This window comes from Gigantopelta aegis, chromosome 14 (assembly GCF_016097555.1).
Source record: "Gigantopelta aegis isolate Gae_Host chromosome 14, Gae_host_genome, whole genome shotgun sequence".
Taxonomy (NCBI): domain Eukaryota; kingdom Metazoa; phylum Mollusca; class Gastropoda; order Neomphalida; family Peltospiridae; genus Gigantopelta; species Gigantopelta aegis.
In genome coordinates, this window is record NC_054712.1 from 31,518,672 (window position 1) to 31,546,284 (window position 27,613).

Genomic DNA, 27,613 nt, shown 5'->3' on the forward strand with positions numbered 1-27,613 from the left:
ACCGAGGAATCGAAATTCAGCCAATCAGAACACGGCTCCCACTCGGTGTTACTTCAAGTTTGCGAAGTGTCTGCTATTTGGTCCGCGCTCGCGTTGACTTTACTAAATGGCTTTTTTCCAAATTCCGCCCACCTCAAACTTACCCCCCCCCCCCCCCCGCTCCGGAGTTGGTCACTGGCGAAGTCAGAGGCTAAATCCGTGGTGGGCGTGCCTGAACCTTCGTGGATAGGGGCACGTTAAACCCAGTTTCCTTCCTTTGTTGAACGAGCTGGACAGGAGGGTCAGGAAGGGCGTCAACGTCCTAAACAACGTCGCTCAGCTCACGCAGACCCTTGTTCATGAGTGGAATAACATCCCACAAAGGACTATTAACAACTTGATTGGGTTAATGGTAAGGAGTTAGAGCAGCAACTGCGCCCGGAGTGAGCACACACACTATTGAAGGCATACTGTCACGGATTTAAGGACCTTATTTCCCTAAAATTGATAATAAAGGAAAATTACATTGATTTTTGGAAACCAAATCTAGCTATCGAATCACGTTAACTGAACCATGATGGAATGAAATCCATGTCGACCCTCTCCGCAATTTTAGGTTTTTTTAATTATGGACCATTGCCATAATTCAATTATTTGTACAACATATGCTTAATAAGTGGAATATGGTGGTTACGTAGATGGTTGAATAAAGTACATTTAGGGACAGACCCAATATATATTTTTTCAGGTAATACTTTGTTAGGCCATTTCACAGGTCAGTGGTCTGTGACAATATGCCTTTGATTTGGATGACGAAATGACGTAAGGGTACCCACATTTCAACGTTATCCATGCAAACGCCGTCTGTGATAACACAACAAAACTTGTCAAATTTTTTTCAGTAATGATGACATAACCTAAAAATCCAAACAATGAAATAATTATCAATAAAACATTTGAAATATTTACCCCCTCCCCCGCCACATGCGTTTGATTTTCCAATCCTGACGCTTCGTTTATATATGTTTTTGCCCGTCAAATCACGATATTGATAGTTTCTGCTGGAAACAAGAAATATGTTACGATGCGCTCAACACATTTTTATCTTTGGTTATATAGCGTGACCGTAGAAGCAATCTCCACACTGTACGATTATCGAATAAATTATAAACATTACCCTGAATATTTGAGCCAATATGGATGACAATGCAGGATATGCACCCTTTTCGCGAACATCTAGCATTGTTACTGTTTCGACTCTGATTCATGAGTGTATGCCATTGCAACTGTAAATGTTCAGTGAGCTGTGCATTGCGAAGATAAATTAAAGGTATTAAAGGGACATTCCTGAGTTTGCTGCATTGTAAGATGTTTCCGACTAATACAATACTTCTACGATTAAACTTACATATTAAATATATTATCTTGTTTAGAATATCACTGTCTGTATATTCAGTGTGTTTCTGGCCGTCTTAATATTTTTAATTAGACCAAACTGGATTTTGTCATCAAATAATTTCGTACGTACGAAAAAACCCATATTTTAGGAAATAAAATTTAACCTAGTACAAATATTATAACGATCAGAAACACGTTTAATATACAGCCACTAATATTTATGCAGAAAAATTTATTTGATATGTAATCACAATCGTTAAAAAGTCTCTGTTAGTCGATGACATCTTAAAACTCAGTAATGTCCATTTAAATTAGTCGGTGGCGGTAATGAAATGCGTCGTTCGATCGAATCTCCTCTGTGGATCCATTCTCTGATTGGGGTTTTACCCCTCGTCTCAATCATTGCGCCATGACTGGTGTATCAGTAGCCGTGGTATGTGCTGTCATATCTGTGAATAAATGCATATAAAAGATCTCTTGCTGCCAATGAAAACAATGCATCGGGTTTCCTCTAAAACTACGAGTCAGAAATTATCAAATGTTTGACATCCAGTAGGCGATGATTAATAAATCAATGTGCTAGTGATAGCGTTAAAAAAAAAAAAAAAATTCATCATTTCTTCACGATTGATCTGCTTGATCTCTACTTGACTCTTTGCTTGATAGCGGGTAGAGGCTAGAGCAATAGTCTGAGGTGCTTTGAGCGTGGGATCAAATCCCCTCGGTGGACCCATCATCTGATTGTTTTTCCCATACCAACTAGTGGCCCTCGACTGCCATATCAAGAGCTGTGGCATGTGCTGTCCAGTCTGTAGAAAAAATGCATATAAAAGATTCCATGCCGCTAGCGGAAAAATTTAGAGGGTTTCGTCTAAAATTATTATTAGATCAACGTTCTCCAGTATTGTTATAATTTGAACTTTTGATCAACAAAAAATATACACGTATTATTTAGAAAACCGGACTCGGCGGTATCGTGGTTACGCTATCGGACATAAGACTGGTAGGTACTAAGTTCGCAGCCCGGTACCGGCTCCCACCCAGAGCGAGTTTTAACGACTCAATGGGTAGGTGTAAGACCACTACACACTCTTCTCTCTCACTAACCACTAAACCCACTGTCTTGGACACACAGCCCAGATAGTTAAGGTGTGTACCTAGGACACCCCGCTTGAACCTTAATTGTATTTAAGCACGAAAATAACTTGAAATGAAATATTTAGAAAAAAGAAGCTGAAATCATTTTAAAAAGCCGAAAACTCTACCATACTTCAATTAAGTCGTGCTTGAACCTTAAGGAGGCGTTCAACAATTACGTAACGCTCTAGGAATGGAGGGATTATGACACGTTTTGGAGGGGGGAAGGTTTGTTTAAGAGTTACGCAACATTTTGCTAAATACAAAGTAAAATGCAGACAGCTATTGCTAGTTTGTTATCAAACACTTTTCTATCTAGTATTTATTACCAAACTAATCAAAGAGAAAAACAAATAGACAGTCAAATACTGGTCAATTTAGTGGAAGGGAAATCAGGGAGGGGGTATTGAGGAGTGTTAAGTAATTTTGTTTTAGGGATGCTTGGTCTTAGAAATGCATGGGTGGGAGTATAAAAATGTTACATTTTGCGTTACGTATTTGTTGACCGGGCCTCTAATTGGAAATATAGGCAAACCAAATACCAAGGTCATTTTTCATGAATTAAGATAAAAATCTACTTTCTGAAAGGGAACGGATAAGTTAAAATTAAAATACAACTAACAAATCTCATCCCTGATTATAAATAAATAAAAAAAAAAAAAAAAAAAAAAAAAAAAAAAAAAAAAAAAAAATATTAAAAAAAAAAAAAATGGAAAAGGTAATCATAATGATTATAAATAATATGTGAGTTTTTATTTTTAACTTATTTTAAAATATCTACTGTAGGTCCACGAACAAAACATGACAACAAAAATTTCAGTTAACCATTTTATTAACATATTTAGTTTTATTTTACAATAAAGTTAAATATTATAACAGAAACAAGGAAAAAACAGATCAACAATTGTGAATGCTATAAAAACACAACCAAGAACTGAGAGATGGACGGATGTGTTAAATATCGTTCGTTAAAGAGATATAATAAAGAGAACTGGTCGTCCAAAGTATCTTCACTGTGGCAGTCGTAAAATCCATCCAAGGGAGGTAAAGCGTACACCCATAATGATTTTGTCGAATGGCGAACTTTTTTGACATCTGGATATAAAACGTCTTATAAAAATAAAATAGCACGATAAATAAACCAGTAATAAAAAGATATAATACTGAATAATTTTTTCTTTCTTTCTCAATTCATGGCTTAAAGGAGAAACAAAATAAAGGTGTTAATAGGGCAAATCGAGTTTGGTAGGATGATGGTTTTGGTCGTGGCACAAGTGCAATGAAACTGGAATTTACATAATATTTATGCAATATTTTTTGGAGACATTTCGTAAATAAATAATATATATATATATATTTCGCTTTTTATCTTTATTATAATTTTTATTTCACTATTATTTATTATTATTTAAAAATTATTATTTAGCTTGTTTTTCACTGATGTTAATTTGTAAAAATTCAAGCTAACAAGAAATATAAACTTATTATAATTATTAGTTTTTCAGAACGTTTCTGTCATTATATGGTTACCATAGCTTATGTAGCAAGTGAAAAGAGCAATCTGATAAATTGGGGGAGGGATTTATTTTTTTATTTTTTAAAAGAATTACTTGGCAGTACTATTTTGTTTTTCTCTCATGAAGTATAACATTATTTAATAGAAAGAAAGAATGAAGTATCTTTAGTGAAATAGAAACAAGATTAAATATTGAAGTACAGATTAAATGTTCAAACGAACAGATGACCGTCTAATTTCGCCGCAAACACCCCCACCCCCTCCCCCCCCCCCACCCCCGCCACTTGAGTCTACGTTTATACTTAGCAGTCGTACATTTAGTTACATGCGTTTGACATATGTTTCAAGGATATAAGACATCATTACAAACAATGGTTTACGACAAGGACGGGAAAAATCAACGAATAAAAGATTTATGTATATTTCGAACTATATTATTTGTACAGTTTATAACTATAAGAATTGTTTTGTTTTTTTAAATGTAGATTTACGTTTAGATTCAAAACTAGGCGTAGGATGTTTTGTAAAATGGGTCCCAGATGCCCATATATAACTGATGACATCTGCTGTATAACCTGTACTAGTCTTAAGTGCCGAATTATACCGAGATATTTCGTGGCGCTTAAGACACAAACTGCGTCCACGAAAATCGATCGAGTATTCGCACAGATTTCTTGAATTGGAAATACTCATACAAAATGAATAGAGCCATTTGCAGACAGATTATTTCCAAGGCAGCGGTCAGACCCAACAAATCGATGCTTGTCCCTTCGATCTATAGACGCCAAACCACGGCAAAAAAACAAAAACGTGATGTAATCACTAAGGAAGCAGGTCCTATGTTTACCGGAGGGGGTGGGTGGGTGTGGGAGTGAGTGTTGGGGGTGGGGGTGGGTGGGTACGTGCACAATAAACTACAAAAAACAAACATCCCTATAAAATTTTAAAATCTGAAGTATATATTCTATATTACTCGAATTACATGCATGTAATATCGTCTTAAATGCAAGGTAATATATATTCGTAGACCGGCCGCCTATGGATATATTTCGTACAAAATACGTATAACATTATATTTGTTAACAAGAACAGCTGACATTACATTTTAACCATTTTTTAATAATTTGTGAAAATGTAGCAAACATGAAAATACCCGAATTTGACATCTATAATTTGGCAACACAAATTGTACTAAACATAGAGAATGCAAATTCGACCTCCTACTTTTAACTGACATGCATCATAGCGTGGCTTATTTATTAAAGTGCGGTCTATATTGTCTGCCAAATAAACATAGTTTGTGAATAAAGGATAATAATAAAAAAAACAAATAAATATATACATGTGTATATATTAATGCTGATAAAGGGACAAGGCATTTTGGCATGGTACTAATTCTATTAGATCTATAGTGTTTGTTACATATACATCAATATAATACTAATGTCATAAAATTTCGTCAATGCTGCTCAGTCTTAAATGACATGATAAATTCGTGATTAAAACGTTTTTTGGCTGTCTGTTCAAGAAGACACAAAAAAAAGGAGGAAAACAATTTACCCTACTCCCCCCCCCAAAAAAAAAAGAAGAAGAAAAAGATACTCCCCAGCTACACATAGCAATATTTCTGGGACATACTTAAGTGTAGCATAAAACATGTTTAAGTTTCTTATTAAAACGTATTGTAGTAGAGCAAAACGTTGAAAGACAACATTTAATTTAGCACAGTAATATGATTATATGCATAGATATTCACGTACATATATATGTATACGTTATACAACACACAAAGTAAGCTATTGCACTAAACTAATGTTAATTCAGTTCTCCAGGTTTTGGTTACAGGTAATAAATAAAATATACAACAAAAATAAGAAGCAGGTTTACAATAAACTGCTTGGCACATTCTGCAAAAGTGATTTGACATTTTCGAATAACAGCTAGTCTTAGACTGGGTACTAACAAGGTATGTGTCCAGAAAGAAGAACTTTAATGTGGATTTTGGACTGGTGCTTATAAAAACTTTTTTTTTTAAAGTCCGAACTCTTAAAAAAAAGTTTTATAAGTACAAACTATAATGACATCTAGTTATCAACACTAAATAACGATCAAATGCCCAAGCAGATTTTGAGGCATTATATATTTATGACTGAATAGTTGGCAATAAAACGTATCTGACGGATATGCAGATTTCAGGGTCAGAGGTAAAGGTTCAGTGCAGGTCATGGTGGTCCCAGTAACAGTGATATGAGGATGCAGTGTGTCTAGCAGATCTTGGGGTCGATGGTAAACGCCACTTGAGTCGTGGCGCACAAGTTGTTTCTAACCTGAACAAGATTTTTGGCATCATCTGAAATCACAACATAAATAATAATAATAATTAAATTTTTTATAGTAATATTTTTTATTACTCCAGAGTACAGTCATAACTGAAAAATACTTTCAATCTTTTTCTTATAATAAATTAAAAAAATACTTTAAATCTGGAAATGTTAGCGAGCATAAAAGTTTAGAGAATTTAGCGAGGCCATACAAGTCGGTCATATTTCATGGCGTTAAAGAACCGTACAGCAGACTATTCCGAAAAACGTTTGTGTGATTTTTTTCTTGGTGATTAACTGAGCACACAACAATGGTTACACGCTATTGAATAAACTAAAAAAATAGCAAACAACAATAGTTAGTTAGGATGCACATTAGTGCAATTTTTAACTACATTTAAGTTGTCTATAAGTTGCATTACGTCAAGATTGATGAACAGTATTATTTTGGCTGATTCTACAACTTACGCTCATTTGATTTAGTGTTTTATATGACGACCTGGGTAAAGTTTTATTTTGCTAATATCCCCCCCACCCCCCCGCAACCCCCCCAACAAAACCAAAACCAAAAAACCCCACAACCACAACAACAACAACAACAAACACACTTGTAAACAAACCAGAATGCAAAAACCACTACATTTGTTTTTTGCTAATACGAAGTATAACTATACTACAGCAAAAATGTTTAGCAATTTGGTAAATGTGCTAAAAAACCAGAAGGGATTTTCAAAGTGAAATTAAACACTGAATTTAACTGATGCATCATTTGTCAGTGTAAGTAACATAAGAATACAACATAAAATGCGTAACTATCGCAGAGGCGGATCTAGGAGGGGGGGGGGGGTCGGGGGCCCGCCCCCCTAAATTTTGCGATAGTTATAATTTTATTATATATTATTATTATTTTATTTTTTTTACGATCCCCCCTCCAAACCTTCCCCAAAGTTCCCTTGACATTCCACCTCATGTCACTGTCCCCCCTCCCCAAATGGATTTTCTGGATCCGCCACTGTATCGCGTCATTGAATGTAGGTTGTAACCTACAATGGATTATACAGTAGGCCTAGTGCCAAATTGCTAAACATTTTGTTTGCCTTAGTAAATTAGTCACTTAACTGGTACTACTCACGTAAATCATTCTACTCACTTAAATTGTGCTGCCCGCCTAACTGGTGTTACTCACCTAACTGGGGCCTGCTTACAACACTTTACATTCTCGATCCTAATCTTTAATGACGTCACACTCATGCAGTTTATATGGCGTTGCTATGATGTTAAAATCTCGGACTTTATAGTCTTAGAGTCTTCAGTCTAAACTCTAAGCACCGGGCCAGAAGCTACTCACCTCAAAGTCTGTTTTGTTTAACGTCACCACTAGAGCACACTGATTTATTAATCATCGGCAGTTGGATGTTTAACATGTAATTTTGACATATAGTCTTAGACAGGAAATCCGCTACATTTTTTCATTAATAGCAAGGGATCTTTTATATGCACCATCCCACAGGCATAATAACACACGGAATTGATATGCCAGTCGTATTGCACTGGCTGCAACGAGATATAGCCCAATGGGTCCATCAACGGGGATCGATCCCAAACCGACGGCGCATCAAGCGAGCACTTTACCACTGAACTACGTACCGTCCTCTAACATTCCACTAATGTCACTTATCTGGTATCTTTTTTGGTGTCACAATAAAATTAATCAGGAGCTATTACAAAGACCGCGACCAGCAACACATAAGATATGCCAAATTTTGTTCAATTTTTCTTTAGCTACTTAGCCCAGTGGTAAAGCCTGATGCGCAGTCGGTCTGGAGCCGTCCGACAGATAGGGTTCTATCCCCGACTCAGGCGAGCACTTTACCACTGGACTACATTCCGACATGCTACTCACCTGACTGGTAAAACCTGCATATTTCATCCTCCGAGTCGTACACGTCTAGGCGGTAGTAGGCGTGGTAGGGCAGCCAGCTGTTACTCACCTGACTGGTAAAACCTGCATATTTCATCCTCCGAGTCGTACACGTCTAGGCGGTAGTAGGCGTGGTAGGGCAGCCAGCTGTTACTCACCTGACTGGTAAAACCTGCATATTGCATCCTCCGAGTCGTACACGTCTAGGCGGTAGTAGGCGTGGTAGGGCACCCAGCTGTTACTCACCTGACTGGTAAAACCTGCATATTTCATCCTCCGAGTCGTACACGTCTAGGAGGTAGTAGGCGTGGTAGGGCACCCAGCTGTTACTCACCTGACTGGTAAAACCTGCATATTTCATCCTCCGAGTCGTACACGTCTAGGCGGTAGTAGGCGTGGTAGGGCAGCCAGCTGTTACTCACCTGACTGGTAAAACCTGCATATTTCATCCTCCGAGTCGTACACGTCTAGGAGGTAGTAGGCGTGGTAGGGCAGCCAGCTGTTACTCACCTGACTGGTAAAACCTGCATATTTCATCCTCCGAGTCGTACACGTCTAGGCGGTAGTAGGCGTGGTAGGGCAGCCAGCTGTTACTCACCTGACTGGTAAAACCAGCATATTTCATCCTCCGAGTTGTACACGTCTAGGCAGTAGTAGGCGTGGAAGGCAGCCAGCTGTTACTCACCTGACTGGTAAAACCTGCATATTTCATCCTCCGAGTCGTACACGTCTAGGCGGTAGTAGGCGTGGTAGGGCAGCCAGCTGTTACTCACCTGACTGGTAAAACCTGCATATTTCATCCTCCGAGTCGTACACGTCTAGGCGGTAGTAGGCGTGGTAGGGCAGCCAGCTGTTACTCACCTGACTGGTAAAACCTGCATATTTCATCCTCCGAGTCGTACACGTCTAGGCGGTAGTAGGCGTGGTAGGCAGCCAGCTGTTACTCACCTGATTGGTAAAACCTGCATATTTCATCCTCCGAGTTGTACACGTCTAGGCGGTAGTAGGCGTGGAAGGCAGCCAGCTGTCAGCCAGCTGTTACTCACCTGACTGGTAAAACCTGCATATTTCATCCTCCGAGTCGTACACGTCTAGGCGGTAGTAGGCGTGGTAGGGCAGCCAGCTATTACTCACCTGACTGGTAAAACCTGCATATTTCATCCTCCGAGTTGTACACGTCTAGGCGGTAGTAGGCGTGGAAGGCAGCCAGCTGTTACTCACCTGACTGGTAAAACCTGCATATTTCATCCTCCGAGTCGTACACGTCTAGGCGGTAGTAGGCGTGGTAAGGCAGCCAGCAGTCACGCAGACGGTCGAGCTGGTCGCAGTCCTTGTCGTTGATGAACACCAGGCCGTGGTCAATGTTGTGGCGGTCCATCAATGTCGCCATCGGGTCGACGTAGTCGCGCTGAAGTTCGCCCTTGGATCGTATGCTAGACAGCTCTGTCCAGCAGAACGTCAGACGGCCTGAAGTACGAACATCACGTATTTGAAGTCAGTACTTCAGTACAGGGCTCAAGATAGGAAGTAAACTATGGCCTGCTGTTATTTTAATTTTTTGTTTTTAAAGCCGCACACCCTAGTTCCATCCAGCGAAAATAAATTATAATTTGGTTAATCTACAAACCTGTAACACACTTAGATCACGTTTTTATCAAATGGAGTGAAAAAGCAGGTTTTATATCGATAAATACCATGGGAATCCCCATGTCCCAATTGCTTGAAATAATTTTGAAAGTTAGTATTCTGATGTCACCGGTAGATGTCGCTCGAAGCACAACAATGCCTACGTCACGACAAATTTCACAGACTTGGGGTGCGTTCGTTTCACCTCTCCTGGACATGTTCCAACTGTTCTGTCCTGGTTGTATCCCCTCTCCAGATATCGTAAGACTTAGCAAAATTATTGGTTTTAAGGGTTTGTAACGTTTTGTATTGAGACACTTACTTGTCTGAACTTTATTGTTACTGAAAATGTTCACGAACTGTGAAGAAAAATCTCACAAATGAACAACAAAAAATCGGATGTTGATTGCGCGAACCGTGCACGAGAAAACAAACCGAACCAAAATGATAACGGTCACGTGATATACCAACGTCTGTGACATTGAAATGGAAATATCCCCTCTAAAAATAGATTGGACCTCGTTTGCTTAACGGTTTTTTCTCGACAGAACGACTTGTGAAAAAAGGCAAAAAATGCATTTCGTGGTTTTACAAACATCAGGATTACCAAAAAGCACTTCAGGTGAATGGAAATGTGTATTCTAAATAATAAAATGTAAGTAAAGTGCAATTTTATTTGTGAAAAATGGAGTTTAATAGCGAAAAACAACGCCGTAATGGTTAACAAATAGCCGTAACTAGGGTGTGTCCCTTTAAAATACAGGTTAAAAGAAATAGGTATTACTAAGAAACAATGTATGTGGCCTGCTGTAAATATGACAGCGTTGGGGCGGGGGGAGGGTTTGGGATAGTTTGTGAAGTTATGACCTTTGACATGTATTTTAAGAGTAGTAATACTATTATGGAATTAAAATATCACAGAATCATGAGTTAAATAGCAGATGGGATAAATCGAGAATAACATTAAATACATTTTAAAACAACGAGTTGTGAGATAAATGCTATCTAACGGACGCAAATGTATTATTCTATTTCTGACATATCCTCAAAAATCAGGTTTTAAGCAAATTTTAACATCTTTATTGACTAAAAGATATTTACAGCCCTTTGCACTTGTAGCTGACTTACGCGTCACAGACACATGATTGCTATGTAAATTATACGTCACAAGGTAATCGATTTCCACCGTGCTTTTGTTTTTTATTGGACGTATGGCATTGGTGACCTGAGCCCCGTTCCACGAAGCGATCTTAGTCCTAAGATCACCGTAACTGCACAGACAACATATGCACTTAAGGTGATGTTAGCGCTATGATCGCTTCGTGGAACTGGGCCCAAGTCATAACCTAGGAGCAGCCAATCGTATGTCTTGAAATTGTTAACACACGTACGTGTGTACACAACTATGTGTTACCAAAAATAACACATGGTGTTCAAATCAACAGGTGTGTAAGAAATATAGAATACTATACGAGTTTTTGCTAGATATAAACAATTTTACGAAACTAATGAAGGACAGTGTGGTCAGATACCATGGGAAGTTCACGAATTTCTTTAATAGAAGCATGAGTGAGGTTAGGGTGATGCATTTGGCTTGGTGTTGGATGGGGAGTGACGAGTCTTAAGAACACGTCATACGTCCTGCAATAGGCCCATTCCATGTAATATAGATGGTTCAACGTTACATAATGTGCAGGATGATCTGTGTCAGATATCGTGAATGCACTTTTATTGTTCGGATCTTCATCGTTTCAACAGAACGTTATACGTAATAACAGCTAACTTATTTATTACTACTATGTGGCCTAGTCTTTTGACTATTGTTTTGTGTTTCCATACAGCGATGACATATGCTTATGAAATGGGGTAAGTTGCGGTGGTGGGCAGGACGTGAATTGCCCCCACCCCCATGTTGGAGAAAATCTTCGCATTCAGGACAATTTACCCCCCCCCCAAAAAACAACAACAACACAAAAAACCGTTACTTTGAAACATTTTCACCATGTCTTTATACCATTGTACTCACAATATTAGTTGTAATCGATGTCAAAATGCGTAGTGATTCGTTTTGAAAGCTGTCTGCCATGAAATAATCACAGTCAAACAGACTACATACGCGGATTTTCCAAATGGGAAGATAACTGTGATCTGTTGACATGCCAACTGTGAGATATTTGTTTAATGACTTGTCGATAGTGAGAAAAACTTCATTGTTTACCTGTGACGGGTGGGTAGCGGATTCGGACGGAGAAGATGAGAAACCCGTCAGACGGAGGCGGGAAGTCGTGTTGTTTGATCTCGGGCTCGCTGATGAACCACAGTCTGGCCGACTTCTGGTTGGGGAAACCGAGCAGGGCCACGCACCAGTCATTTCGGTTCTTCCACGGACTGTCATCTGGAGCGCACAGGACCATCACCTGCCAAATAGTCCATTTTCGAACTCAAACACTGTGACTGCTTACAGTAGAAAGAAAACATGTACCTCGTGGCTTCTGCTTTGACCAGTGTGCAACAGGAAGTAACACAAAATGTGTTTTTTTTTTTTTTTTTTTTTTTTAAATCATGATTACCTTTATAATGCACACTATACCATGCACATTGCACTATTTTTTACGTTAATGTTTGTCTCCACCCAATGGAAGAGTGCATGTCTAAAGTCCGATGGGTTGTAGGATCGATCCCCGCCAATGGGTTACCCCCCACCCCTCCCCCAACCCCTCAAACAAAAACAACAACAAACAAAACAAAACAAAACAAAACCAAAAACTTATAGACTTCTACTGGTTTGACATTACTACGTGCACGTTTTCAATAACATGATTTTAATTGTTTATTTTCCATCAAGACATCGTCAAAAGCATGCATGTTTTAAATAATTGACGTCCCATACGTCGTCACAATGACGGCAGGATACCGTCTACGTTTTATTTAACGCAATGATGGAGTCAACATTCATCGGCAAATTTCCGTAATCTGTCGGCGGAAATTCCGCAGTTCCAATAGAACCCCGCATTTTCATTTCCGTTGATAGTTCCTGATCGTGAAGCCTAGCAGAGGGAAATTCTGAGTAATTATCGAAATATTGATCGATTTATCAAGGCTCAATCGAATTGGAAATGAAGCCATCTTGAATACAACACATCTAAAAAAAACCCACCGGCCTCAATGCCGTCGTGGTTAGGCCATCGGTCTACAGGCTGGTAGGTACTGGGTTCGGATCCCAGTCGAGGCATGGTTTTTTTTAATCCAGATACCGACTCCAAACCCTGAATGAGTGCTCCACAAGGCTCAATGTGTAGGTGTAAACCACTTGCACCAACCAGTGATCCATAACTGGTTCAACGAAGGCCATGGTTTGTGCTATCCTGCCCGTGGGAAGCGCAAATAAAAGATTCCTTGCTGCCTGTCGTCAAAGAGTAGCCTATGTGGCGATAGCGTGTTTCCTCTAAAAAAAAAAACAGTGTCAGAATGACCATATGTTTGACGTCCAATAGCCGATGATAAGATAAAAAAATCAATGTGCTCTAGTGACGTCGTTAAATAAAACAAACTTTACTTTATCTAAAACTAAAAATGAAATTCATTTCCGTCGTCTAGACGAGACTTGCAAGTGTAGTTTGCCTGTGGTAAATCAACATGCAGTCTGAAAGCTGCAAGCCGAGTATCTAGGGATGGCAAGTGGGTGCAGCGTAGGGGTATCTCGATCCCGCACTTCTAGACAGGGCATAAAGTACATAAAAAGTCCCATTTGGATATTAAATTATGTGAAATAGACACCAGGGCCCCGTTCCACAAAGCGATCTTAGCCCTAAGATCACCTTAAGTGCATAGCTACCTAATGCACTAAGGTGAGCTTAGTGCTAAGATCGCTTCGTGGAACGGGGCCCTGGAAATTAATTAAGCACCACCTAGTATTGACCATGTGACTTGTACATAGCAAGTACTTGTGACTAGTTCGTGGATACACACCACTGAAATGAATGCCCTGTGTATACATAGGACTGTACATAGAAAAAAAGATTGACAGCAAGTGACACTGTCGTTACATCAGTAAGTAATGTATTCTAGAGAAAAAGACAAGAAACCGTAAACATGCATGAGAAGGTATGGTAATTAACTATCGAGCTGGAATCACACTGATGTGCTTTTCACAAGTAATGTATTCATACCATCTGAGTAAATACTTAGTAGATACAGAATTTGTAAAAGCATTCAATGTCTTGGTTCTAGGCTCCCTTTTGACACAGCAATATAATTAAAATGGTGCTACATTAATTTCCAGGTAGATATCTGGCCACAGACGACAATTAATTTCGCTATATGTTTCTATATAGCCTTAGTGGCTATAACATTTTTATTAGTATCAGCAGGCCCGTGGATTTTTGTATGTACCTTTGCCTGCCTGGGGGACACATACCCTGAAAAGGACAACCCCTGTTGTCCAGCTCTTTCTCCCAGCATATTGGTTTAAACAGACACACCCTCTAAACTGGACGGAGTACACCCATTTTACACAAAATACACTACTTTTGCATGGGCCGGAATTACCACAAACAAGTCTTAAATGTCAACAAGTTACACATGTTTACAAACTACATGCTCAAATAGTTGCCACTTCATAGCTGTCTGCCATGAAATAATCACAGTCAAACAGCAGACTACTTGCGCGGACAAATTTCCGGAATTTGGACAACCAAATGGGAAGATAACTAATCTGAGGCCATCTGGATGAGGACCACTGCCTACGACGGTTTTACCATATCGTAGCGCTAAAATGGCGTCGAAAATCTGGGCCTTGTGAAAAGACACTAAAAACACAACAACACAAACTTCTTGACCACTTTCAAGTTTAGAACAGGTAACTCAAAACACCTTACACAAGTCTGCGGGCAGTCGATCAATACTTTTATATATATATTATTATGCTATTATTTTGCAGAGTGGACAGGAACATGGCATGTGCATATAAATTATTGATAGTGTTCGTGTTTTTAATTATCTACACAATTTTAATACCGTTCTGCATTTTGGTTCTTCCGTTAACGGTTATATTACACGTATTATTTTAATTAATATGAAACGTAAAGGCTCATTAAGCTATAATTACTTAGACCATATGAAATGGTTTTGGCCATGACAGACTCGAAGTAACCGTGTATGCTATGAAGGTAATATCCGTGTAAATAACACTTACTAATTAGGCGCTTTTGAATATGGACATCACGAGTGTGAAAACGATAGAAGACTTAAGAACATATTGCATTTACGTTCTGGTACAAAGAAAGAAATGTTTTATTTAACGACGCACTCAACACATGTTATTTACGGTTATATGGTGTCAGACATATGGTTAAGGACCACACAGACATTGAGAGAGGAAACCCGCTGTCGCCACTTCATGGGCTACTCTTTTCGATTAGCAGCAAGGGATATTTGATATGCACCATCCCACAGACAGGGTAGTACATACCACGGCCTTTGATATACCAGTCGTGGTGCACTGGCTGGAACGAGAAATAGCCCAATGGGATCACCGACGGGGATCGATCCCAGACCGACCTCGCGCTTTACCACTGGGCTACGTTCCGCCCGTTCTGGTACAAGGTACACATTTTTTGGGGGGGGGGGGGGGGGGGGGGTATGTAGCTTAATAATATAACAATGTTCAGCTTTTTGTCAATAAATGGCATATGGTCCTGTCATTATTGCAGTTTGAGCAATTCGCATTTTATGAATTAGCAAAAATCAGGCAAGCTGGAAAGGACAAATTATTTAATGTACAACGAAGTACATGCCATGCAGCCGTTAAACTTTTGAACCATAATGTTCTCTTGAAAAGGACTTCTGGGACATTATAAAATAAATCAGACAATTTTCAAACATTATTTTAAAGAGACAGACCCTAGTTTCAACCCGTGAAAATTAACAGAAAGTTTAGTTAATCTACAAACCTGTGACCCATTTGGATAAACTTAAAATAGAGTGAAACACGAGTCTGTGACTTTGAAATGGTGAAATACTTTCTAAAAAAAAAGAGACTAAAACTCGACTCCATAATTCTTACCTCTCAGTGCGTTTTTAAAAATATTAATACAGTGCTCTACAAAGCAAGTTCAAATTTACTCTTCCCTGGCCAGTAAAGTATAATATTTTAGTCGCCAGCCACTTATATTTAGTAGCCAGCTAATATATACTTGTAATTATATGGCACATTACTAATGCCGTAATTGTTATTAGGACGACATTCAAATTAACTCGTGAAGGGGGTAATTCCTGGTTGTTAAATAGTAATTACAAGTCAGTAAACGACTGTCAATTAGCATTATCAAATTCCGTACCCAATAAGTTTATTAAACGAAATTAAGCGAATTACTATTTTAATGGCACTGCATTTAAATTGCAGTACTCATTAAAAATAAAATAAAATAATATCTACCAGGCTTCAACGTGTTACTAGTAGATACCAATCGGCTACCTTACTTTTGGTTTAAATAATATTTATTTTCGTCACATACTGCCTTGTAAATCCATAAATACTGTTGTGTAAATAGTAGTGTTTTTAAAGCCGCCTAAAGTCCAGTCATGAAAATAGAAACATGTTTTCATCCTCCACTGGTGAACATGACTTTCGACGTGATTAAAACAACATTCATGACTGGAGACGTCGTTTACGGTTATCGTGGAGGGAAAGTTAAGGGAGATAACATCATAACCAAGTATTACCTCCCTTAACGTCACCGTGTTTACTCTTTATTACAGGAAAATCGTTATTCATAGTCCCAGTGGCGTAGGAAGGTGCCAAAACGTGTACGTGTGTGTGTGTGTGGGGGGGGGGGGGGGGGGGAGTAGGGGCACAATTTTATATTTACACACTTACACTATTATAAAGCAAATAAAAAGCAAAGTATCTAAAAAGTGTGTGTGTGGGGCACATATCCCCTTGCCCCCCCCCCCCCCCCCCCCCCCCCCCCCCCCCCACCCACACCCCTCTTCCTACGCCAGTGATTTTCTTGTCTCAAACTTATCTTGCAAACAAACTACCGATAGGAAACACGTTTCATGGAAGACAAATTTCTACTGGTCCACTGTGTTTTCCGATGTCCAGTTTTGTTTACAGATTAAAGTAATATTATTGGACAGTCGCCAACTGGCGAATGTGATTTTATTGTTTAGACGCCAGGAAATGTTTTTAGTCGCCATGGCGAGTATTTTACTCGCTTTGTAGAGCACTGATTAAAAATGCATTTTGTGATATTAAAACACCAGGATGATACGTAAATATATAATCTAAACAATAAAATCTAATAAAGTATGATTTCAGTTACCAAAAAACGGCTCTAATAGTAAAAAAAATATGCCATTGTGTTTAAAAACTAAGGTATGTCCCTTTAATACTGGCTGGGCAAATGACGAGCACACAGAGATAGTCGTACGTTTGAGGTATCATTAAATACACTAAAGTAACAAAAAACAACAACAAACAAGTAACAAATCACCCACCAAATAATATAATAATATTGTATGTTTTTACATTACATGCTTTTGACAATGTGTGTTTGATAACCTGCTAGGAGACTTACGTCTGTTGCGATTCCGAGTTTCTCTCCTCCATACGACTTGATTCTGCCACTGAAGCGGATGATGGCATTGCGTACCCGCTGATCGTACTCACACCGGTACACGAAAAACACCAGGCACTCGCCCGCCGTGCTGCGCTGAAATAGTCACACATAACTAACATTAAATTACATCAATGCACGAAAAACACCAGGCACTCGCCCGCCGTGCTGCGCTGAAATAGTCACACATAACTAACATTAAATTACATCAATGCCTACAGAAAACACATAGAACACCCCCCCCCCTCCCCCAGCATAAAACAAGAAGAAACAAACCCCATCCCTTTCCCAATTCTATCCAAACCCATTACAACAAGCCAACATAAAGATTCCAATAGTGAAAACACACACACACACACACACACACACACACACACACGCACACGCACGCACACACACTTTTACATCAATTACTAGTTCAATGAATGCTTACCTTTGCATCAAATACTATTTCAAGGAATACTTTACTTTACATCAAATACTATTTCAAAGAATACTTACCTTTGCGTCAAATACAATTAAAAAAACAAAAACAAAAACAACTTACCTTTATTTTATTTCCAGGCATTTCTGAAAGAAAACAATAAGACTGTTGTTATCACTGTTTAACACCTCAAATTCATTCATACCTCTTTAATGTTTGTGTTCCTCTAACGGAGTGTCTGGTTATCATGTTGCAAGTAGCAACATACCAAATAGCATCTCACCCGATCAAAGTTCGACGAGCCACTAACTGGAAATCGAATGTTAAAATACTGCCATGCCTGCTATTGGCGATGTGTCATTATGTGATAGAACTTGCTGTTTCGTCTGGCCAGCAAATTTCAGTAATTTGATTTGTTCTAGTATTAGTGGACAAAGTACTACTGAGATTGAGAATTAACATTAAAAAGAAAAAAAAATTATGTGCAAAATGTAGTAATGAAAGGGAATTCGGGGGGACCTCCCCCCGTGAAAATTTTGAGAAACTCAGGACGCCTGTAGATGCATTCTGAGCCTTTTCTGAGGCATTTTTTTTCTATCTTTTTTCGAGTCAATTTTAAGAGAATATTTTATAGAATTACAGACAGCCTCGACCTATTCCCTGATTTAATTTTTTTTTTTTTGCATTACGCACATGCGTACTGTGCGCAGTGGCCTTTGGCCCAACACGAAATATACACCGGCAGGGCTCGAAATATAAATTCACATGCTAAAGCCACCAAAAAATCGTAATTTGTTTTCAAGAGAGAGATCTTTGTACGATTATCTCATCTGTCATTTAGCTCATAATTCTGTAATTCCTCCATGCTCTAAAATCCACCTCAGAGGTCATAATTTATATTATACCAAACCATCACCTCACCCCCTGCTATCTTTTTTCCCAGCAGGCCATAAATTGTTTTTTCCCAGCAGGCCATAGCTCTTTTTTTTACCAAGGGGCAGGACGTAGCCCAGTGGTAAAGCGTTCGCTTGATACGTGGTCGGTCTAGGATCGATCCCCGCCAGTGAACCAATTGAGCTGTTTCTTGTTCCAGCCAATGCACAACGACTGGTATTACAAAGGCCGTGGTATATGCTATCCTGTCTGTGTGATGGTGCATATTAAAGATCCCTTGCTGTTGATGGAAAAAAATGTAGTGGGTTTTCTCTCTAAGATTATGTGTCAGAATGACCAATTGTTTGACATCCAATAGCCGATGATTAATATATCGATGTGTTCTAGTGGTGTCTAGTTAAATAAAACAACTGTCCCCCTAGTGTTGGAGCAAATCCCCAAATTCGGGCGAAAACGAGAGAGATATTCGGGCAAAATGTGCTAACCTTAAGCCTTTTCACCAAGTAATTCCATCATTCTAACTGCACAATTAGTTGTAATCCATGTAAAAATAGTTTGCAACCATTGTTTCGCAGTGATGTTAATATGAAAAAACAAACAAAACACCCCCCCCCCCCCCCCAAAAAAAAAAAAAAAAAAAAAAAAACCCCGTACGCCTATGCATGAGATTCCTATATTTGAGGTCAGGTCAACGTGACCAGTGGACAACGAGCCCTATTATGGAAAAAAGATCTTGGCGCTAATTAAGTGCATAAGTGCCTGTACTTGGCGCTAATTCACCCACTAAGTCCCCTTAACGAGCTACTCGGCATACTAAATTCCAAAACTATATGTAGCCTTTTTTTTTTTTTTTTTTTTTTTTTTTAACTGTTTGAAGGATCTCTTGCTACTAATGATAAAATGTAGCGGGTTTCCTCTCTAACACTATGATAAAATTACCAAATATTTGACATCCAATAGCCGATGATTAATGAATCAATATGCTCTAGTGGTGTCGTTACACAAAACAAACGGAATGACTGAGTGGGCGATCATGTGACGCAACATCACGATATAGGTCGGCGAACTTAGAATTCTGCTGTCCGGAGTTTGCCGAAGCTTAGCTGAATGTGGGTGCTGTCGGGTTTCTTTCTGTAGTGTGTGTATTAGTGATTAATATCTGATTTTTTTTTTAATCAATCAACTAAATATGATCGATGTAAAGGTATTTGACGTCAAACATAGGATTGTTGTGGTATTAGAGCGGAAATCTTTGACAACTTTTTGCCAAAAAAAAAAAAAAAAAAAAATACATAGCTTGATCTCTGTAATGAGAGCGTATTTATGTCCAAATGTCAGTCTAGCTCTCTTACAGTCAGAGTACTCGGGCTACTGCCAGTGCAGGCGGTTCCCTTTCCAACCCGCCCCACCCCTTTCCTGTCCTGGACGGAGGAGCCGGCCGAGGCTGGCACCTGTGCCCAGGACAGGCGTGCGCTACAACAGCTTGCTCTGAACGTGCACGTTGAACTCTGACCTGACCTGGCGCTAATTATTTGTACCTGTACCTAAGCATCTGTACTTAAGGTGATCTTAGAGCTAAGATCGCTTCGTGAACGGGCCCCCCCGAGCCCTGAACGCAGCATGTTTTTGTTTTGCTGCCTGTTTCAAATCGCGTGAAACGGGACATAAAAACGCAACCCTAAAACGCTTAAATACAAAAATACCCTGACATACAATCTCTTACTTTTGAGATATTAATGAGTACAGTAGACCATAAACTGTCACGTTTAAATGCTAAGTGATCGTACCTGTGTGTTTAGAAGCTCATAAGAAAATTATTTCAGATAATCCAAGTGCTTGAGGCCATCCTGTTGAGAATTCTCAACACATTTTTACTCGAACGCTCAATTTATGACACGCGACGTACACCGTGTCGTTTGTTTATACTTATTTTCGTGCTTCTATCCAAATAAGGTTCAAGCACGTTGTCCTGGGCACACACACATACACACCTCGGCTCTTTGGGCTGTCTGTCCAGAACAGTGGGTTAATGGTTTGTGGTTAGTGACAGAGAAGTCGGGTAAGTGATCTTCCGCATACCCACTGGGTAGTTAAAACTAGCTCTGGTTGGGAGCTGGTACTGTGATGCGAACCCAGTACCTACCAGCCTTAAGTCCGAAGGAAATGTTTTATTTAACGACGCACTCAACACATTGTATTTACGGTTATATGGCGTCAGACATATGGTTAAGGACCACACCGATATTGAGAGAAGAAACCCGCTGTCGCCACTTCATGGGCTACTCTTTTCGATTAGCAGCAAGGGATCTTTTATATGCACCATCCCATAGACAGGATATCACATACCACGGCCTTTGATGTACCAGTCGTGGTGCACTGGCTGGAGCGAGAAATAGCCCAATGGGGCCACTGACGGGGATCGATCCCAAACCGACCGCGCATCAAGCGAGCGTTTTACCACTGGGCTACGTCTCGCCCCTCCTTAAAAATAAAGTTTGTTTTATTTAACGACACCACTAGAGCACATTGATTTTTTGTTATCATCGGCTATTGGACGTCAAACATATGGTCATTCCGACACTGGTTTTTTTTAGAGGAAACCCGCTGTCGCCACATAGGTTACTCTTTTACGACAGGCAGCAAGGGATCTTGTAATTGCGCTTCCCACAGGCAGGATAGTACAAACCATGGCCTTTGTTGAAACAGTTATGGATCACTGGTCGGTGCAAGTGGTTTACACCTACCCATTGAGCCTTACGGAACACTCACTCAGGGTTTGGAGTCAGTATCTGGATTAAAAACCCCATGCCTCGACTGGGATCCGAACCCAGTACCTACCAGCCTGTAGACCGATGGCCTAACCACGACGCCACCGAGGCCGGTCCGCCCCTCCTTAAGTCCGATGTCTTAAGCAGCACACGTCAAGGCCGGCCACACAGTGTCTCAGTGGAGGAGGACATGCTTCGGTGGCTGGAACGCACTTGGTCCGCACACCAGTGTCACCTCCCACCCAGAACGAGCGTTAAACGTTTTAGAAGTTTTTTTTTTTATAACGACACCACTAGAGCACATTGATTTATTAATCATCGACTATCGGATGTCAAATTTTGGGTAATTCTGACATATTGTCTTTGAGAGAAAACCCACTACATTGTTACATTAGTAGCAAAGGATCTTTTTTATGAACTATCCCATATACAGGATAGCACATACCACGGTCTTTAATATATCAGTCGTGGAGCATTGGCTGTAACAACCATTAGTAGGGATACGCGGTATTAACGGTATACCGATATATTATAATTAAAAATGTAAATAATATGCATTACGATACATGATACTTGTATCAATACTACAGGGCTAAACGTAGCCCAGTGGTAAATCGCTCGCTTGGTGTGCGGTCGGTCTGGGATCGATCCCCATCGGAGGGCCCATTGGGCTATTTCTCTTTCCAGCCAATGCACCACGACTGGTATATCAAAGGCCGTATTATGTGTGCTATCCTGTCTGTGGGATGGTGCATGTAATTTTAAAAGATCCTTTGCAACTAATGGGGAAAATTTAGCGGGTTTCCTCTCTATAACTATATGTAAAAATTACTAAATGTTTTACGCCCAATAGCCGATGATTATTAAATCGATGTGCTGAAGTGGTGTCATTAAACAAAACAAACTTTTGTTTTGTGTCAACACACTTGGAAGTTTCCGCATTTCAAAATTTCCATTGGTGAGCATTATGTCAATGACATTAACCGTTAAACATTGACGTAGGTAAGAAATTCTTAAATTCGAGCCCTGTCGTCTATCCAAGGAATTCAACTATCCAATTAAGGTTCAAGAACGCTGTCCTGGGCACACGACACCACTGAGGTCGGTTGCCTAACGTCGGTTTCAACAACAGCCGGTACTTTAGCGTGGGATAGCCTTTGAGAAAGACTGTTATGCAAAGCGATCTGGAAGACTTGGGTTGGTTGTTTTTTTTATATGTCTAACAAAACATTTCAATATGCTAAACATAACATAGTCAGACCGAGACGTTCAGGCGCAAAGGCTTTGAAAACATGCGCAAAGGCTTTGAAAACATGCACAAAAGAGATAAATTCTGCCTATGTGTTAAACCAACATGGTTGAAAAGGTACGATGACATTATTCCGGTATGTAAGGCCGACTGAATGCTATTCAGGTCTTATTGAGGGTATATAATAACATGCAGAACACGTGGAGAGGTCACCGATATTAATTTCTTTTTAAGAGAGTTTTAGCAAATAACAGTTTATATGGGGATAGTTGTGACGAGTTTAAAAAAAAAATTATTTCTATATTTAAGTATATGCAGACATCGGGGGCGGGAGTGGTACCCAGTCCAGTGAAAAAAAAAAAAAATTGCAATTCAAACCAAATGTAACATTTTAAAGTGTAAAAAAAAAGAAAGAAGAAAACAGAAGAAGAAAAAAAGATAAAATAGAGAGATGGGGTAGTTAGTGAGAGAAGGAGAGAGGAGAGAGAGACGGAGAGAGGAGGAGAGAGAGAGATGAGAGAGAGAAGAGACACACACAAGCACACAGCAACAGATTGAGACACAGGAGGAAAGAGAATTTGTGAGTGGGCAGAGGAGAAGAGAAGTGACTGAGGGAGGAAAGAGAGAGAGAGCACGAGAGGGGAGACAGGTTGTAGAAAGGGAGGCGGGAGGAGAGAGAGACGAGAGAGAGATGAGGCGAAAGAGACAGAGGAGATGGGAGAGAATAGAGAGAAGGTGTAACAGAGAGCAGTTGAGAGAGAGAGAGGAGAGAAGGTAGACACACACACACAACAGAGAGTGAGAGAGAGAGAGAGAGAGAGGGAGGAGAGGCGGGGAGAGAGACGTCCTAAAGACCCAGGGGGAGGGGGACAGAGAAAAGAGAGGAGGGGAGGGAGAGGTAGGAGAAAGAATCCGAGAGAGGGGAGAGAGGGGGAGGACAGATGATAGAGAGGGAGAGAGAGAGGAGAGAAAGAGGTGAGTATTTGACAAAGCAAGGAACATGAAATGAGTAGAGAAGGAGAGAGGCCAGGGAGGAGAGGGACAAAGAGGAGAGGGAAGGGGAGATAGAGAGAGAGGAGAGAGAGAGGAGAGCTCAGAAGCGGAGAGAAGAGGACAGAGAGAGGCAGAGATGGAGAGGGAGGGAGAAGAGAGAACGAGAAGAGAGAGACACCACACACAGAGAAAGGGGAATGTATATAGAGAGGCGGAGAGAACAGAGGAGAGAGGAGGAGGAAGAAGGAGAGGAAGAAGAGGATGAGAGAGAGAGGAGAAACACACACAGAGATGAGAGAGAGAGAGAGAGGAGAGAGAGAGACAGAAGAGAGAGACGAGAGACGGTGAGAGAGAGAGAGAGAGAGAGAGAGAGAGAGAGAGATGCAGAGGAGAGATGAGATGACAGGGACACACATCAACACACAGAGAGAGAGAGAGACAACACCCACACCACGAGAGATGAGGCGAGAGAGAGAGAGAGAGAGAAGGAGAGAGAGAGAGAGAGAGAGAGGAGAGAGAGAGAGAGAGAGAGAGAGAATGTGTACACTCCTGACTGGGATGATGTATATAAAATACCCCTACTCGAAAAGAGTAGCCCAAGGAGTGGCAGCAGCGGGTTTCCTTTTATTACCTGTGTGGTTTTTAACCATATCTTCGCAGGCCCGTGGGAACGACATCAACGGCCGTATGCACGAGGGGCGTTTAGCAGCTATCCGCTTTTTTGTTTTATCCGCTACTCATGCGTACGGCCCCTGGTGTGTGCGTGCGTGCGTGTGTGTGTGTGTGTGTCTCTCTCTCTCTCTCTCTCTCTCTCTCTCTCTCTCTCTCTCTCTCTCTCTCTCTCTCTCTCTCTCTCTCTCTCTCTCTCTCTCTGTGTGTGTGTGTGTTTACATCTATTGGTAAAAAAACAACCCTCATACATATTCATCCTTGAGTTGAGGTCGGTGGTGCACAGCAAGGTTCCCGTTTTACAAAGCGACCTAAGTGCAAATATCACCTTAAGTACATTAGGCAGGTATGCACAAAAGGTGATCTTAGCGCTAAGATCGCTTCGTAAAAACAAGGCCCAGTGATCCGACGCGATAATATTATAATTAAAAATGCTTTGAGTGCACGCGTCGTTATAATATAGAACAGTTCTTCATTCCGTAAACAGGTATTTAATTGGCCAGGGCTATTAAATTAAAAATGCCGAGATCAGCCAGGCGTGATTGAAACACTTGGTTTGTATTTCTGTTAGTTACGACACACGACCGCGATCAAACCGAGGTAATATGAGTACCTACAGGATACACCCTGATTATGTTATGATAGGGATAAGGTAGTTAAATAGTTGGGCTGGCAAGAAGATTCGCACACATCAAAATATCAGGTATTATAGATAACAGACCTCAAAAAATTTTTATTTTTTTTTATTTTTATTTTTTATTTTTTTTTAGTGGAGTAATTAATTGCTACACTACATTAGATAATGGGGAGCCATTTAAGATACTACCACATTGATATCTTATAATTTCGCATAATAAAGAGAGCTAAATATTACTCTCCTTGAGCCGGTTTCAGGGGAGTGATGGGGAACGGGAGTGATAGCTCTCCTTAATTTAAAGCCATATTATCACAGACTCTTAACCTATTTAATGGCCCAACAAAATTAGTTTTATTTATATTTGATTTGTCCCTAAAAGTACTTTATTCAACCATCAATATAATCACCATATTCCACTTATTGATATTTTGTAAAACTAATTGAATTATGGCGACGGTCCATAATTAAAAAAACTAAAATTGTCGAGCGGGTTGACATGGATTTCCCTCCATTATGGTTCTGTTTGGGTGATACAATAGCGAGGTCACCATGTGCATTAAAACGGCGAGGTCTAAGCTCAGGACTGTACGATAGATCACGGTAGGGTTGGAGAGTGCAGGAGATAACGGATGCACCAGAATTGATCACATGACCAGGCAATGTAATTTTGTTAGTTTATGCCTGGTGGGCCTGACACACCTTTCTCCTATGTTTAAATACGTTTGTTTCATGGGTGGTTGGTGTATATATAGTATAACACAACCGGCCTCAGTGGCGAAGTGGTTAAGCCATCGGACTACAGGCTGGTAGGTACAGGGTTCGCAGGCCGGTACCGACTCCAACCCAGAGCGAGTTCTTAAGGGCTCAATGGGTAGGTGTAAGGACACTGCACCCTCTTCTCTCTCACTAGCCACTAACCAACTAACAACTAACCCACTGTCCTGAATAGGCAACCCAGATAGCTGAGATGTTCCCAGGACAGCGTGCTTGAACCTTAATTGGATATAAGCACGAAAATAAGTTGAAATGAAAATAGTATTACACAAATGTCCCTCTCCCCAGCCCAAACTTAATTAAATATGTAGGCCGGATTAACAAATGTATTACTATTTATTTAAACACAAATTTTACCACGTATATATCTATATTATAATAGTCTAATAATTTGTATTGAGGCGCTGTAGCATTACAGTTTGACGATTGTTGGTAGCCATTCAATTATGATTTAAGCTAACCTAGATTTGCTATCCTATTTTATATTTGCTGTGTACAGATGTACTGCGACATATTGTAAAGTAAATAATATCGTGGACAACTTTCCTAAATAGGACTATATTTCGAGCGCTGCAATGGTTTTTTGCATATGACAAAATCGGACATGCAGTTTGGTGCTAAGAAATAAAAACTAAAATATCAGTAAATTTTAATAAATAAATAAAACAGTTATAATATATTCCGTTGTAAAATTAATTCAATTCACTGTTTTTATGTTACAGATTTCAAAATGATCTAGGGATATTTTAAACTATATAAAGACTTCAGCAATTACGTAACGTTTGGGTCGGTTGGGGTATTATGGAATGCGTGGTATTTGCATTCAGAATACATTAATAAACAGAGTTATGGCGAATGGTAGTAATGATTTTGCTTTAAGTAATTATCGAACAGCCCCTTCTAAAATCAGGTATCAGGTGTTGAGTGGGGTAGCAGACTCCCTGTTATTTAAATACAGACTTCATATTATAACAGTAAATAATTATGAGTTAAATGAATGAATGAATGAATGAATGAATGAATGAATAAATGAATGAAAGAATGGATGGATATTGGAGTTAAAGAAAACAATCAAGCTCGTGTGCAGGAATGTATGCGGGGGGGGGGGGGGTCCATGGGCGTCGATCGGTGGGGGACGCGTCCCCCTCACTTTTCAACGCCGGTAGACAATCTATATAAATGTCCCCCCCCCCCCCCACACACACACTTTTTCGTTTAGCAAAAACACCACCACCACCACCACCACCAACAACAACAGCAGCAGCAGCAACAACTTTTTTTCTTCTTTTTTAAGTTTAACCACTAATGTACACACACACACACACGCACACACACACACACACACACACACACACACATACAGACACTAACACTTTTAAAGGCGAGTTTAGTTTATAGAGGGTTCGACCCACACACCCCTTCCCAGCACACACGCCTGATAATTCATTATAATTTTAGCAGACCGACTTGACACAACTAAAATAAAACTCTATATGCATATCCACCACCCCCCCATAGTATTGTCATACGAACATTTTCTGGCATTAAAACACGAAAACTGAACATTTTATAGCGGCAGAACTTGTTCTGTTACAGTTAATCAATAAAGATCTAGACAATAAAAGGCAATCTGTGGCAGAAATATCAAATTACAAGCAAGCCTCACCTGTTCGATTTCTCCAGGTATG

At 39.9% G+C, this 27,613-nt stretch overlaps 1 protein-coding gene across 1 annotated transcript; it reads right to left on the bottom strand.

Moving 5' to 3' along the window:
- Positions 1 to 3,328: 3,328 nt before the first annotated feature.
- On the bottom strand, positions 3,329 to 27,613 carry LOC121388188. The gene is made up of 6 exons (XM_041519456.1): positions 27,592 to 27,613; positions 18,065 to 18,087; positions 17,479 to 17,613; positions 12,117 to 12,315; positions 9,494 to 9,739; positions 3,329 to 6,380 (listed from the first exon to the last, which is right to left on the bottom strand). The coding sequence occupies exons 2-6, from the start codon at positions 18,083 to 18,085 to the stop codon at positions 6,295 to 6,297; spliced, it is 687 nt and encodes a 228-aa protein (XP_041375390.1). The 5' UTR covers positions 18,086 to 18,087; positions 27,592 to 27,613; the 3' UTR covers positions 3,329 to 6,294.